Below are 16,932 nucleotides of genomic sequence, written 5' to 3'. Positions count from 1 at the left end.
CAGTTTCTGTTTTTGTAGTAAAACTTCCCAACTTGTATATTTCATTCTCCATTTTTCAAAACCCCAGTGCGAATATCCCCAACCTGTTCAACCTTTCTTCATAATGTAAGTCCTTGATTCAACAATGTTTCATTTTCCTTCAAATCGCTTGCTGTACCTGCAAATTAACGTTCACGTGATTCATTTACCAGGACACCCCAGATTCCTCTCTGCAATCATGCTCCATTTAAGTAGTAAGCAGCATTTCTATTCTTACTGTCAAAATGGCCAAGTTCACATTCATCCATTTTGTACTCTAGGTTTTTGCCTATTCACTTCTCTGCTGTATTGATAGATTTATGGAGAAGCTAGATACGGGGTGAAAGGAACAGAAAGATTCAGATACAGTGGAAGTCTTTGTGGACGAGAAACAACCCTGGTGTGAACCAGTTGGGCTGAGTAGCCTGTTTGTGCAGTAAATGTTATTTACAGATATTTATTTATGCGGTGATTGTCGTGGAAATAGCAATGTCACCTGATTAGTCACTGGGGTTTTTTTAAAAAATTCATTCACAGGATGTGGACATTGCTGGCGAAAAAGCCATCTGGTTCACTGATATCCTTTAAGGGAAAGAAGTCTGCTGTCCTTGACCAGTCAGACCTACATGTGATAACAAATTGCTGCAGATGCTGAAAACTGTACTGAAGACAACAAATGCTGGAGATCACAGTAGGTCAGCCAGTATCTGGAGGTGACTTGGAGATGCTGGTTTTGGGGGTGTACAAAGTTAAAAATCGCACAACACCAGGTTAAGGTCCAACAGGTTTATTTGGAAGCACTAGCTTTCGGAGTGCTGCTTCTTCAGGTGGTTGTGAAGTATAAGATCATAAGATACAGAATTTTTAGCAATATATATATAGTCTCACACAGGGCAGCTCACCCCTTATATGCATTATCTGGGCTGACATGACACCAATTGTTAAAGTTTCACTTTGAGAATGTAAATTTTAAATGTTCTGCGATTTACATGTGAAAGAACTGAAACCAACATATTCATTCTAAAAGATGAGAGACTTAACAAACAATCCCAGTCTTTTTCAACTTTTAATTTCAGTTGCATCACACTGTAAACTTTTTTTATAAATTCTGTGTCTTACGATCTTAACCTCCACAGCCTGATGAAGGAGCAGCACTCCAAAAGCTAGTGCTTCCAAATGAACCTTTTGGACGGTAATCTGGTGTTGTGTGACTTTTTTTTATTATTATATAAACACCATGGAGAGAGAGCAAGCTAACGTTTTGAGTGTAGATGATTCTTCATCCAAGCTGAAGTATGGAGGGGACAGCATTCATACAACAGTTTTGGAGGGGGAGTGCTGGGGTAGTGGGTGTAGGGTGGCAGTGAAAAATAAAATGTTGATAGTTTGGTTTAAGTGATCGGAGATTGAGAATTGCAGAACAGTGAAGTGTCTCCTGCCAGACCAGAAAGGATAGTAAATGGGATGGGTGGGAGGGAGCACAGGATGTGACAGCATGTAAAAGAAAGGGAAGAAATATTCACAATTTAAAGGTGTTGAGCTCTGTATTAAGTCCAGAAGGCTGTAGAGTGCCTAGTCAGACATTTCTTCTTCCCACCCCCTGGATCATGAACCCACATCTGAACATCAAGCCATTGTTGCCAGGACACTCGCTGATTTCTCCTTTAATTCATCTCACTCATTCCTGAAGAAGGGCTCATGCCCGAAATGTCAATTCTCCTGCTCCTTGGATGCTGCCTGACCTGCTGCACTTTTCCAGCAACACATTTTCAGTTCATCTCACTTCTCCCAAGTCAAAGCAGTGCCTGTGGGCACCTGCATGGGTCCAAGTTGTGCCTGCTTTGTTATGGGGTATGTGGAACAATCCTTGCTCCAGTCTTTCACTGACCCCCTACTACAGCACTTTTTACTGTACATTGGCAACGGCTTCAGTGCCACTTCACACTCCGAGGACCTTGGAAACTTCATTCATTTTGCCTCCAGTACCAAACCCTCTATAACTTCCAAATTGTCCATTTCCGACACTCCCCTTCCATTCCTTGACCTCTGTGTCCATTTCAGGAAATGAACTGCCATCCATTACAAAGCCACTGACTCCCATAGCTGCCTTCCCTACAGCTCGTCACACCCCATGTCAGCAAAGACTCCATCCCATTGTCCCAGTTCCTTCACCTATGTTGTATCTCTTCGGGTGATGCGCCTTCCAAAGCAGCGCTGCTGACATGGCTTGCTTCTTCCATGACCGTGGTTTCCCACCAACTGTGGTTGACAGGGCCCTCGACTGCATCCGGCCTATCACCCATGCTTCCCACCTTGCCCCTTCCCATCACTCATCATCGTGATCAGGTCCCCCTTGTCCTCCCCTTTCATTCCACCAACCTTTTAATTCAAAGGATCATTCTCCATAATTTCCGACAACTCCAACAGGACTCCACGACCAAATATATCTTCGCCTCACTCCCTCATCTGTATTCTGCAGGGATCATTTCCTCAGAGACATCCTAATCCATTCCACAATCGCAAACACCACTCTCCATCTCCAAGGCACCTTCCCCTCCTCCCTGCTCACCATCCAGGGGCCTAAACAGTCTGCCCAGGTGAAGCAGCATTTCACCTGTAGCTCCTCCAATCTTGTGTGTTGTATTCACTGCACCCAATGTGGCCTGCTCTACATTGGAGAAGCCTCAGGCGACTGACTGTGTGGAGTTTGCACGTTCTCCCCGTGTCTGCGTGGGTTTCCTCCGGGTGCTCCGGTTTCCTCCCACCATCCAAAGATGTGCAGGGTCAGGTGAATTGGCCATACTAAATTGCCTGTAGTGTTAGGTAAGGGGTAAATGTAGGGGTATGGGTGGGTTTCGCTTCGGCGGGTCGGTGTGGACTTGTTGGGCTGAAGTGCCTGTTTCCACACTGTAATCTAATCTAATCTAAATCTAAATCAAACACAGACTGGTGACTGCTGTGTGGAACACGTCCTGTCTGTGCTCAAGCCTGATACCAACCTATCCATAGACGGTCATTTTAACATAGTGTCCTGTTCGCATACCCACATGTGTGTCCTTGGCCTGCTGCAGTGTTCCAGTGAATCACAGCGCAAACTGGAGGAACAGCATCTCATCTTCAGACTCAGCACTTTACAACCTTTTAGATTTGATGTTGAGTTCAATATCTTTTAAATTGTGAACATGTTTTTCCTTCCTTTCAGCTTGTTATCATGTCCCTCTTCCCCGCAGCACCCCCCCCCAATCCCATTTACTGTGCTTTCAGTCTGGCAAGAGAGACGCTATCATTTTGCCATTCTCCTATTCCGATCACCTAAACTGAACTATCAACATCTTTTCTTCACTGCTACTCTATACCCACTACCCCAGCACTATTGCCACCAGCTCCCCCCCCCCCCCCCAAATATTATAGCATAAATGCTGTCCCCTTCACACTTCATTTCAGCTCTGAAGCAGCGTCTACACTTGAAACGTTAGCTTGCTCTCTTTCTCCGTGGGTGCTGCCTGACCCACTGTGATCTCCAGCACTTGTAGTCTTCAGACCTGCATGTGACTCCAGGCCACAGCAATGTGATGACTCCGAATTGCCCTCTGATATGGCCTGCCAAGCCACTCACTTTAGTTTGGGGGTAAGCAATGGCTTTGTCAGTGATCCACATGTTCTGTGAAAGTTGTTTTAAAATTTATTCTTTATAGCAGTTTGAAAATTTTGTTTGGCTTTGTTCCATAGTCGTTCTTACCTCACCCCTCCTACCTCTTTCTTTTGAGATGAATACATTCGAGTGGCAAATATTGGCTGATCCGGCACCATTTTGATATTTGATGCCTACTCAGTGAGGTGGTAGTTATGCTCTCGCTCTCTTTCCTCTTTCTGCTGTGTTGTGCTGTTTGCTGTAGTGAGAGGGATCTACTCTGCAAAAACGAGCAGGAAACGGGGAGGCAAATTGACTCCAAATTATGACTAATATGTAAATATAGGTTAGCTCAGGTTGTGTTTACTGTCCACATTAGCTGCAGTCCAAATTCCGTGTACCTTCCACGTTATCTCCCTTTCACTTCATCCATCTGTCGATTGTATTAAATATTGATATGGTTACTACTGCAGTCTCTAAACAGCAGCAACTTGTACTGAAGCCTATCTTTAGTGTACTGAGTTAAACATCACAATACCAGGTTATAGTCCAACAGGTTTAATCGGAAGTACTAGCTTTCTGAGCGCTGCTCCTTCATCAGGTAGCTAGTGGGGCTGAGTCATAAGACAGAATTTATAGTACAAGATCAAAATGTCATGCAACTGATACGATATATTGAACAGACCTAGTTTTTTGTTCAGTGTAGTGAAGCATTCAAAGTTGCTTCACAGGAGCTTTCCACAACAAAACTAGACTGAGTCACATGTGATGATTATTAAGGTAGGAGAACTTTCCTAAGGTGAGGTTTATTTAATGACATGCCTCAAAGAGGGAAACCTGAAACACCAGTTTTAACAAAAAAAGGAATGGCTTTATTTCATTGTTTTATTATCAGGTCATCCCCAAGGTGCTACACAGACCAAGACGTATTTTTGAAATGTTGTCACTGTTGTGATATAAGAAAGAGGACAACCAATGGGCACATAGCAAGAACTAGGAGAAAGTAAGGACTGCAGATGCTGGAGATCAGAGGCAGGAAAACAAATTTATTTCCCAAAACTATGATTTTAGACATGGGCTTGATCGCAGACACAATAAAAGCAAAAATTGCTGGAGATCAGAGTGAAAAAATATGGTGTTGGAAAAGCACAGCAGGTCAGGCAGCATCCGAGGAGCAGGAGAGTCGACGTTTTGGGCATAAGCCCGTCATCAGGAAGTTTGTGAACAGCAGTACAGACACAAGTTGTTTTTGTCAACAAGTGGGCAATAGATAGGAGCCCCCATGAGGTCCTGTGGTGAACTGTACCCCAATTTTAATGTAATGCTCCTGTAAGAGTTCCTAGACTAGTAATCCAAAATCCAGTATGAATTATCTGAGGACGTGGGTTTGGATCCCGCCAGGGGACATGGTGAGATTTGTATTCATTAAAATACAATGGCCATGTAATCACTGTCAAATGTCCTTTTAAGCTGTCCTTCCCTGGTCTGGCCTGCATGTGACTGCAAACACAGCAATGTGGTTGACCCTGAACTGTCCCCAAATGACTGAATGAGCTGCCCTGTGCAGGGGCATTAAAGAACAGGCAACAAATGCTGACCCCGCAGACGATGCTCATGTCCCAGGAGTGAAGGAAAGAAAAAAAAAACCCCGTTGGTTTTGAAACTGGCAAAGTGAAGGATTGGACAGGCTGTTCATAAAGCCTTCCAATTGTGTGAGCATTTCCAGCTCAGTGAGCTCACATTCCCCCCTCCTCCTTACAGCAGCCTTTGATTATTTTTTGTTTCTTTCTGTCGTAGGAATGGTGTCCTAAGTGTCAATTTCTCGAGTGTACTTTATGCACTCAGTCGAACAGGGAAGGCCCGGGTGACTGGTGGCAAGATCTATTTTAACTCTCAGGTATGTTGTTGCCCACACTCCACACTGAAACTGGCAATGATGTTATACCGACATGTCAGAGCTCTCTCTCGTCTGTCTGATTGACTACTATCCTGCCAATATGACACTTCCTCAATCCTGAAGAATAGTCATACTGTACTCAAAATGTTAACTGTTTCTCTCTCCATGGATACTGCCAGACCTGCTGAATTTCTGTTTATCCTACCTTTCAAAAGCTCCAAAGGAGGATAAAAATTCCTGGCAGATTTGGTGGGGAAGACAGGAATAAACATAAAATGTGGAAATGTGAGACATCCTGCCACATTTGCAATGGGACAAACAGCTTGTTAACTAACGTGGCCATTTGGGAATCATGGGATTGGGTGGCAAAGAGTTTCCTCGTGGTTGTTGCAGAGGGCGGGTGCTGATGGGACTGTCAAGCTTGAGAATGGATTGTCCTGACTATGATCACTCCATCCCACAGAGTGAACGGAGTGTGAAGTGGGCATTTGACAAAGCCTCCAGTCAAGTTCCTGAGTTGTGTTGCCAACTGTGTCCAAGACTGCAGTAATGCACAATATTGATAGTATAGGAAATCCCCCACACACCCGCTGCTCCCAACTCAGCTGTCGGTGTTAGTAGCATTGTTGCATTTCTGTTTTGTAAATTCAGAGAGTGTGCCTGTTTCTCTCTCTCTCTCTCTCTCTCTCTCTCTCTCTCTCTCTCTAGAGATGGCCCTGAGCAATGAATTGTCATGAACTAGTTTGATGCAACTGTGTGAATGTATTGGGAGGGTACAGCCCCAACTGCAGATGTCGACAGGCTGGAGTGATACAGGGCAGCTTGGGCGCACGGGCATCTTGAAAGGAAGGAGATCATTATCCCCCTGCTCCAGTACAGGGACCCCACCCCACCCCCCAAAGAGAGTTTAGGAGAAACTAGTAACACCGGAGTTATCTCTCTGCTTTTCCCAGCCCATATCAGGTTGTAGTTAAATGATCTGCACCATGTTTGTGTAGGTGGAAACCTTTGGGGGAAAAGCCAATCTGTTGTTGGAATTATTGCTACTCTCTGTTCAGTGTAACATGAAGATTTAATTGTGTCTTGGTTCACTAAATACATGAGAATGTTGAGATAAAGTGAATCAAGGGCACAGTTGTTATGCTCCAAGCTGCAGTCTTTGATTTATGTTAGCAATTGCAGGTGCAGAGTCTCCACTGTAAAAAGCAACAAATACGTTTTCAGATGTTGTTCCCTATTTCACCCTCTACAACACCGCTTGGATTTTTCACACTGCTTTTAAGATTGTAAATAATCCTGGGTGCCTTTTGAAGGATTCTTGATCAGTTTGATGCTGACTGGTAGCTAAATGCTTGGCTAAAGGAGGTGTTTTTAAGAAGCCTCTAAAGGAGGAGAGAGGTAATTCTTGGGCTTAGGGCTGGGGCAGCTGAAGACGCAATTGTCAATGGTGGGGCAGTTTAAAATCAGAGATGCGCGATAGATTGAAACCCGACGAGCGATGGTGCCTTGGAGGAGGTTGCACAGGTCGTGTTAACGGGGCTTGGGGGACCAAGCCGTGGAGTGATTCGAAAGCAAAGGGCGAGGCTTCTAAAATCAAGGAGATTCTGGTCTGTGAGCCAGCGTAGGTTGAACAAGCACAGGGGTGATGGGTGAATGCTCCTTATCTGTTTGAATACAGCAGCAGAGTGCATAACTTGTGTCAAATAGTGACAGCTGGCTAGGAAGGATTTGGTACCAAACCCCTAAAGATGAAATGTCTATCATTTGTGTAATGTGGTTCCATCAAAATGCAAAATACCATCAGTCACTGTTAAATAATCTAATTAAATATATTTTTCACATTTAATTATTTATAATGTTTTTGGATTATTATTATTATTATTATTATTATTATTATTTTATGCACAGACTTATTTTAGGGCATGTTGTTGAAATCCATTCTGAGGGTGTGGTGTTCCTGATAATGTTATCCTCAATGACTCACTCTTGGCTGTCCTTTTGAGAAGGTGGTGACAAATTGCCTTCCATGTGATAAACGTACTCCCACAATGCAGTTAGACAGGAATTTTATCCGAGTGAGGCATTCGAAAGGGCATTGGATGATTATTTGGGTAAAAATGATGTGCAGGAATATCAGGGAGGGGCAAAGCAGGAGATTGGCACAAGATAATAGAACTGATGCAGGAACAACGGACAGCATGGTGGTCTTCTACACCATAACAATTCTGTGATGATTGGAGTAGGTGCTATGTGCCCAGGTGGGAATGGACAGGAAACATGTTGAGTTGCTGCTCCCAGCAACCGCTGCCTTTACACTCCTAAATGGGAGTTGCTGTAAGTTTAGAAGATATTCTCAAAGGAGCCTCGGAAACGTGCATGCAGCGTGTTTGTACATGGTCCATTCTGCAACAGTGCCCTGCTGATGGAGTGAGCAAGTATTTAATGTACTGTATAAGGTGTCAGTCAAGCTTTCTCTTGGGTGGTATGGAATTTCCTGACTATACAAGTCCAGGCAATATTCCAGCAATGGCCTCTCTCTTGTTAGGGTAGAAACTCCGGCAAGCCTGAAGGTAAGGCACTTTCTGCAGAATAGTCAGTGATGGACTTCTGTCTGCTTCTGATCTTGGTAACACCTGGAGAACTGACTAATGTAATGGATGTTGGAAGAATCTGGTTTGGTTCTCTGTGGTAATGGTCATTGTCTTCCACTTCTGCCCCACTTATCAGTCCAAAGCTGAATGTTATACAGGTCTTGCTGTGTACGATGCTAATAATAACAACAGCAAGAAAGATGATCAAGCCTGGAACAGTTGATTAATCCCCAGAACTGCACTCGTACGCCCACTGAGTAAGCAGTTGTGGGCAACATCCGTTTCAAGTGTGCACTCGTCCCTTTTAAGGAGATGGAGAGGTTGACTCATTCAACTGTTCTGTTTTCATGTTAACTTTGCGAAAATAAGCAGCCACCTCTTATCGTTTGGTTCTGAGGGTGCCTGCCTGTTGTTTAATTAAATTTTAAGGAGGTTAATAACAAGATGTGCCTTGGTGTGAGGCTGTTCTCAGAACTCAAAGAAAGATTAAACAAAATGCTGGGTTTCTCCCTTTTCAGTCAAGGACACCGAAATGATAATTGACAGGAACTGAGCAAGACAGGCCAAAGAATTTGTGTTCACGGTTTCAGGTATTTTCAAACCAACCTGTTCAGAGCTGTAATTGCACACCTCTGGAGCAGGTGAGACGTGACCCTGAACCTCCTGGGTCACTGGTAGGGACACTACCATGCACTACCAACTCCTTTTTAAAAAGTTGTCCTTGCCAATCCTGGGCTGCAGCATTGTGAAACTGACAGCTTCTTTTCAATGCCGCTCACATGTTAACGGTTTCAGCTTTCTATACTTGGTCGTTTTCACTGCATCACCTTAACAGGGGCACTCTGGGGTACCGTATCCCTGTGTAACTTGTCACAGCCCCTACATCTACCTCTTCTCTGTCCTGACTAAATAATGCAAGAAGCCTATATATAAAACATGGAGAATAATGTTTCCTGCACACTGCTACATCCTGTCTGCAGGCAGATATTATGTTAACAAACCGTGTGCCAGCCTTCTCGTGGAGTCAGTGTTCAATTGACTAACCAGAACAAAACGTAATAAATTATTCTCCCTCCTTTGAAGCTTGCTCATCAAGATCCACACTTTTTTTGGTTGTTTTTGACTAACAGCAGGGTTGGTTGCAATTGTCTTTTACCTGCTCATCCAACTGATCACCTGAGCAGAGAAAAAATTGACATGATGCTTCAGATAGAAAGTTTAGATGTCTCTGCGCTAAAGATTTGTTGAGTTTTGATGATTTAAACCACTAAATTCAGTTGTTCTTGTAGCTCAGTGTCAGTTGTTCCACCATCATTAAGGGTGTGTCTGCATGAGGGGCATGGATAGGGTAAATAGACAAGGATTTACCTGGTTGGGGGGGGTTTGTATGGTCTGAGGAAGTGGTGGAGGTTGGTACAAATACAACATTTTAAAAGGCAATTGGGTGGATAAATGAATAGGAAGGGTTTAGAGGGGTATGGGCCAAGTGCTGCAAATGGGACTAGATTAATTCAAGGTATTCGGTCAGCATGGATGAGTTGGACAGAAGGGTCTCTTTCCACACTGTACATCTCTCTGCCTCTATGCTTTCAGAGTCTCCATTGTCTTCACCCACTTGTTGTTTTCCCTCCTGCATTAATTTTGCTGAGCTAATCTCCGAAAGTGGGAGACCCAGCAGTTTCACCAGGTGAACATCCAGATTAGGAGCTGAGGAAGGTCATTTGCTCTACTATTCAGTAAGGCTATGGCTGATCTGGTTTGTTCCAGACTCCATGTTCCCGTCTAACCTAATAACTTTTGATTCCCTTGCCTTGAAATCTGTCTGCCTACTCCTTACACTGCCACCTGAGGCAGAGATTCAAAATTGTATAAAGTTCAGAGAGGGAAAAAAATATTTCTTTCAGCTGTGATAACCCCTCATCCTTTCTAACATGGAGAGTCAAAAAACATTATTTTCCTCCTATGTTCTTCCTTTGTCTAGAGAGAGAGAGAGCGAGAGTGTACAGTGGATATTTACAAGAATGCTGCCAGAGTTTGCAAAATGTAGCAATGGAGAAAGATTAGCTCGGTTAAGGTTAGTTTCCCTAGATGAGCGATTGATAGACTTAATTGAAGAGCATAAAATACTGAGTGGCTTGGATAGAGTGACCGACCTGTTTTCCTTGAGTGCAGGGGTCCACCAGCAGGGGTCACCAAGTTAAACTACACAGTAGACGGATGAGAGGAGACAGAGTGGAGGCAGAGACTTGCCGCTTGCTCAGCTGCAGAGCTTAATGTCTGAAAGTGAAACCACACACCAGCAATATGTGGATGGTAAGGCCTCCACTTTCAATCCCTCGCTCCTGGCTCAGAGCCGATTTCAGCCAGGGCATTGGACAATACTGCAATCAATTTAATAAACAAATAGAAACTTTTTTCCAGGTTCCTTAATCTGGGGAACCCTGCTGAAAAATGTACAATTAGTACTGCTGAAGATATGGTTTCTCCTGGGTTGTGAAGACTCCCTCCCTCACTCTCTCCCTCACTCTCTCCCTCACTCTCTCCCTCACTCTCTCCCTCACTCTCTCCCTCACTCTCTCCCTCACTCTCTCCCTCACTCTCTCCCTCACTCTCTCCCTCACTCTCTCCCTCACTCTCTCCCTCACTCTCTCCCTCACTCTCTCCCTCACTCTCTCCCTCACTCTCTCCCTCACTCTCTCCCTCACTCATTCACTGTTTGTGTACAGATAAAGAACAGCTGCAGGATTGATGTCAACCTTGCCTGAGTCACGAGCGCCGTTGTCTTTGTCGGGCTTTTGTGGGTTGTGACTGATTTGCCAAGATTGGGAGCTGAATATCCAAGGATATACATCTATCGAAAAGATAGGTAGATGGGTACAGGGGGTGAGGTTGCCTTATTAAGAAATGAAATTTCCTCCATTGTAAGAAATGAAGTAGGGTCAGATGGTGTAGAATCAATATTGATAGAATTGAGGAACCACAAAAGTTTTTTTTTAAAAAATAAAAAAATTGGAGTTTATATACAGGCCTCCAAATAGTGGTCGGGAACTGGGGCTCATGATACTCCAGGAGATAGGAAAGACAAAGTTGCAGTGATCATGGGAGGATTTCAAAATGCAAGTGGACTGGGAAGATCAGGTTGGTTGTGGATTGCAAGAAAAGGAATTTGTAGAATACCTACCAGACTTTTTTTTTTGGAGCAGCTTGTGGTGGAGTCCCTGGGGAACAGGCAAAACTGGATTTACTGTTGTGCAATGAGGCAGACTTGATAAGGGAGCTTAAGGTGAAGGGACCCTCAGAAGGCAGTGATCATATGATTAAATTTATGCTGCAATTTGAGGGGGAGAAGACAGAATCAGAGGTAACAGTATTACAGCTGAATAAAGGCAACTACAGAAGCACGAGGGAGGAGCTGGGTAGAATTGACTTGGAGAGGACCCTACCAGGAGAGACCGTGGAACAGCAATGGCAGAAGTTTCTTGGAATAATTCAGGAGGCCCAACAGAGATTCATCCCAAGGGAAAAAAACAGCATGATACAGGAAGGAAGAGGTAACCATGGCCAACGAGGGAAGTCAGGGATAGCAGGAAATTAAAAGCGAAAGCATATAATGTGGTGAAGGACAGGGGGAAACCAGAAGTTTGTGAAGCTTACCAAGACCAACAGAGGACAATAAAGAATGAAATAAGGAGGGAGAAGATTTAAATGAGGGTAAGCTAGACAGCAATATAAAGGAAGATTGTACAAGTTTCATTAGATATATAAGATAAAAGTGGGCATTGGACTTCTGGAAAATGACACTGGAGAGATCCTAGTTGGGCACAAGGTACTGGCTGAGGAACTCTATAATGTCTTCACAGTGGAAAACACAAGTAATATCTCAAACCTTCAAGAGAGTGAGGGGCGGAGCTGAGTATGGTGGCTACCACAGGAGAAGGTGCTAGACAAACTGAAGAATGGCCTGAAGGTGGATAAATAAACTGGGCCAGATGGACTAGACCCCAGAGTTCTAAGGGAGAGAGCTGAAAAGATAGTGGAGATCTTACAGGAATCAGTAGAGTCCGGGAAGGCCCCAGAGGCCTGGAAAATCACTAATGCAACTTCCCTGTTTAAAAAAGGAGTACGGCAAAAAATGGAAAATTTACAGGCCAATTAGCCTAATTTAGGTCATGAGTAAGATTTTGAAGTATGTTATAATGGATGAGATTTCTGAATACTTGGGAGTGTATGGTAAAATAGGGCAAAGTCAGCATGGTTTCATTAAAGGGAGGTCATGCCTGACAAACCTGCTGGAATTTTTGAGGAAGTAACAAACACGTTAGACAAAGGAGATCCAATGGACGTTAACACCCTGGACTTCAAAGAGGCCTTTGATAATGTGCCGAACAGGAGGCGACTGAGTAAGGTAAGAGCCCACGGTATCAGAGGCAAGGTGCTAGCATGGATAGAAGCTTGGCTGTCTGGCAGAGAGTGGGGATAAAAGGGTCCATCTCAGGATGGCATCGGTGACAAGTGGTGTTCCACAAGGCTCAGTGTTGAGATCACAACTTTTCACTTTATACATTAACGATCAAAGTGAAGGAACTGGGCTAAGTTTGCTGAGATAGGTAGAGGGACAGGTAGCATTGAGGAGGTAGGGAGGCTGCAGAAGGATTTGGACAGGTTAGGAGAGTGGGCACAGAATTGGCAGATGGAGTACAGCATGCTGAAAGTATGAGGTCATGCTTTTTTACAGGTCAAAATTAAAAATCACACAACACCAGGTTATGGTCCAACTTTTTTTATTTCAAATATACTTTATTCATAAAAATTGATCTGTACAGTTGGTTATGCCATACACACAAACATTTACATAGAACAGAATTTATTATTTTTATATACAGGTCTGTACACTTATCAATTATATGCCCATATATTTAGCTGAGGCGTCAGCGGAGCCCAAATGACTGTGTGGGCCCCCTGGTCTTCTTAGGCAGGCAGATGTTACAGATGTTAGGCAGGCAGGTGGTCTTTCCCCACTGCGCCTTGGCGGCAGCTGCCCCAAGCTTCAGCGCATCCCTCAACACATAGTCCTGGACCTTGGAATGTGCCAGTCTGCAACACTCAGTCGGGATCAACTCCTTCAGCTGGAAGATCAACAGGTTTCGGACCGCCCAGAGAGCGTCCTTCACCGAGCTGATGATCCTCCAGGCACAATTGATGTTTGTCTCGGTGTGCGTCCTGGGGAACAGACCGTAGAGTACGGAGTCCCGCGTCACGGCGCTGCTCGGGACGAACCTTGACAAACATCACTACATTCCTCTCCAGACTTCCTCTGCGTAGGCACATTCCAGAAGGAGGTGTGTGACAGTCTTGTCCCCTCCGCAGCCGCTTCGAGGACAGCGTGTGGTGCGGCTGAGTGTCCGGGCGTGCATAAAGGATCTCACAGGCAGAGCCCTTCTCACCACCAGCCAAGCCATGTCTTGGTGCTTGTCGGAAAGTTCTGACGATGAGGCATTCTGCCAAATGGCTTTGACAGTCTGCTCAAGGAACCGCTCGATAGGATCCGCCCTCTCCTTTTCCCGAAGGGTCTCAAGGACCCTACATGCTGGCCACTTCCTGATGGTCAAAGGTGTTTTTCTTCATAAACTTCTCCACAAAGGACAGGTGATACAGAACGGTCCAACTACTCGGAGCGTTCCGCAGCAGCGAGGCCAGGCCCATCCTTCACAACACCGGGGACAGGTAGAACCTCAGTACGTAGTGACACTTGGTGTTTGCGTACCGGGGATCCACGCACAGCTTGATGCAGCCACACACCAAGGTGGCCATCAGGGTGAGGGTGGCATTGGGTGTATTTTTTCCTCCATTGTCCAGATCTTTGTACAATGAGTCCCTTCGGACCCGGTCCATCTTTGACCTCCACATAAATTGAAAGATGGCCTGGGTGACTGCAGCGGCACAGGTTCTGGGAATAGGCCAGACCTATGCCACGTATAATAGCAATGACAGTGCCTCACACCTGATGACCAGGTGTTTTCCCGCGATGGAGAGCAACCGTAGCTTCCATCTGCCCAGTTTCTGCCTCACTTTGCTGATACGCTCTTCCCAAGACTTGGCGCACGCCCCAGCCCCCCCTGAACCAAATACCCAGCACCTTCAGGTGGTCGGTCCTGACGGTGAAGGGGATCGAGGATTGGTCGGCCCAGTTCCCGAAGAGCATAGCCTCGCTCTTGCCTCGGTTTACCTTGGCCCCCGAGACCCATTCGAACTGGTCACATATGCACATGAGTCTGCGCACGGACAGCGGATCCGAGCAGAAAACGGCGCCATCATCCATGTACAGGGAGGCCTTGACCTGCAGGCCCCCGCTGCCAGGAATAGTCACCCCTCTCAGGCTCGTATCCTTCCTGATGGACTCGGCAAATGGCTCTATGCAGCACACAAACAAGGCAGGAGAGAGAGGGCAGCCCTGCCTGACTCCAGATCTGACTGGGAAGCTATCTGATTCCACCCATTGTCAGTGCAGTCTCAATCAATGTTGGTGTAGAGCAGTCTGATCCAATTGCAGATTCCCTCCCTAAAGCCCATTTTGGGGAGAACATCTCTCATATACCTGTGTGATATCCTGTCAAAGGCTTTCTCCTGGTCCAGGCTGATCAGGCAGGTGTCCAACCTTCTGTCCTGCACGTAGGCGATCGTATCCCTGAGGAGTGCGAGACTCTCAGCGATCTTCCTGCCTGGTACAGCACTGGTTTGGTCAGGGTGAATCACCGACCCAGAGCAGACCTGACCCGGTTGGCGATTACCTTTGACAGAATTTTGTAATCCGCAGTCAACAGTGAGATTGGTCTCCAATTTTTGAGTTCCTCCCTCCTCCCCCTTCTGCTTGTAGGTGAAGGTGATGATGCCTTTCCTCATGGATTCACTCATGGTACTTGCCCGAAGCATACTGACATACACCTCCAGTAGGTCCTGGCCAATCAAGTCCCACAGAGCAGAATAGAGCTCGACCGGTAAGCCGTCGCTTCCGGAAGTTTTATTCTTTTCGAAGGACTCGAGGGCCTTGGTCAGCTCATCCAGAGATAGCGGCTGGTCCAGCCTCTCCCGTGTTCTGTCGTCTAAGACCTCCGTGATAGAGGACAGGAACAACTGGGAGGCTGCGCTGTTGGTCGGCTTCGCGTCATACAGACTGGCATAGAAGGATTTACTGATCCTCATGACGTCGCCAAGCCATCTTCTTCCTGCACGGAGCTCTCTCTGTGCACCTTCTGGAAGAAGAAACGTGAGCACATCTCGTCCTGCTCCACCGAGCGGACCCTGGACCGGAAGATTATCTTGGAGGCCTCCGAGGCAAAGAGCGAGGCTTGCTGGCCCTTCACCTCCACGAGGCCCTCTGTGACATCGTGGAAGCTGCTGCAGGATGGCCAACCGTTCACTCTTACCCACTGGGGCGTACGCATTAATCAGTCTCAGGGGAGCATTCCTGTACATGACCTTGGTGACGAGGAGGTGCCCGCCCACTACCTCCTTAATCACGGAGATGGTGAAGTTGCCTCCTCGCAACAGGATACCCAGGCCGGAGGCACGGCTATCGTTGCCCCCCGACCAAACTGACGGTCCATGGGCCCACAAGTTCGACCATCTCCTGTAGCTGCTGAGGTGCGGTATCCCACACTCCTGCAGAAATAGAACGTCGGCTTTAACGTTAGCCAGGAAGGCCATCGTAGATACACATCGAGTACAACAGGTTTATTTTGGAGTGCTGCTCCTTTATTAGGTAGCTGTGGAGCAGGAGCATAAGACACAATTTATAGAAAAGATTTCAATGTCATGCAACTGAAATTATATATTGAACAAACCTAGATTGCTGTTAAGTCTTTCATCTTTTTGAATGGGTTTGCTAGTTTCGGTCCATTAATATGTAAATCCCAGAACTACTTTTAAGTCACATTCGAGATAACTTAACTTAAGGTTTTATAACAAAAGGTGACATCTCTGCTCAGACAATGCATTAAAGGTGTGAGGTTAGAGTCTGTATCCCAATCTTGAGTCAGACTGGTTCTATTTCTAAAGTAGGTATTTATAAAATATTAAGTGGATTGACTGCCTGCATTGACCATTCCACACTTTGGTAGGAAAAATAAAAGCGTGGCTATTTTCTAAATGGAGAGAGAATTCTGAAGTGCAAAGAGACTTGGGAGTTTTCGTCCAGGATTCTTTCAAGGTAAGCTTGCAGGTTGAGTCAGTAGTTAGGAAGGCAGGTGTAATGTTGGCATTTTATTTTGAGGAGACTTGGATGTACTTCTGAGGCTCTATAAGGCTCTGGTTAGACCACATTTGCAGTATTGTGTGCAGATTTGGGCCCCATATCTCAGGAAGGATATACTGGCCCTGGAGTGTGTTCAGAGGAGGTTCACCAGAATGGTCCCAGGAAAGAAAAGCTTAACATATGAGGAATGTTTGAGAACTCTGGATCCAAACTCTAAGGATTTATAGAAGGATGAGGGGAAGTGGGATCTGATTGGCCTGGACAGAATGGATGTTGGGAAGATGTTCCTGTTGGTAGGAGAGACTAGGACCCGAGGTCACAGCTTTAGAGTAAAGGGAAGACCTTTTTTGGAATGGAGATAAGGAGAAACTTCTTCAGGCAGTTGGTGGTGAATCTATGGAATTCATTCCCATAGAATGCTGTGGAGGCCTGGACATTGAGTATATTTAAGACTGAGATAGATGCATTCTTGAGTATCAAGGGTTACAGGAAGAAAGTGGGAGAATGCGGTTGAGAAACTTAGCAGCCATGATTGAATGGTGGA

General features: G+C 45.5%; 1 protein-coding gene across 3 annotated transcripts in view; it reads left to right on the top strand.

The window, feature by feature from the left end:
* Positions 1-16,932, top strand: part of LOC122563033 (RNA helicase MOV-10-like) — a 92,307-nt gene that overhangs the window by 3,396 nt on the left and 71,979 nt on the right. For all 3 annotated transcript variants that reach the window (XM_043716360.2, XM_043716359.2, XM_087973439.1), the window contains exon 2: positions 5,447-5,546. In XM_043716360.2, coding sequence (XP_043572295.2) covers positions 5,447-5,546 — 100 coding nt within the window. The remainder of the gene's footprint in view (positions 1-5,446; positions 5,547-16,932) is intronic.

The sequence above is a fragment of the Chiloscyllium plagiosum genome, unplaced genomic scaffold, assembly GCF_037043375.1.
Source record: "Chiloscyllium plagiosum isolate Xiang-an unplaced genomic scaffold, Cpla_swu_hap1 HiC_scaffold_26, whole genome shotgun sequence".
Classification (NCBI taxonomy): Eukaryota; Metazoa; Chordata; class Chondrichthyes; order Orectolobiformes; family Hemiscylliidae; genus Chiloscyllium; species Chiloscyllium plagiosum.
The sequence above is the reverse complement of the archived record's forward strand: the minus strand, read 5'-3'. Positions and strand labels throughout refer to the sequence as shown.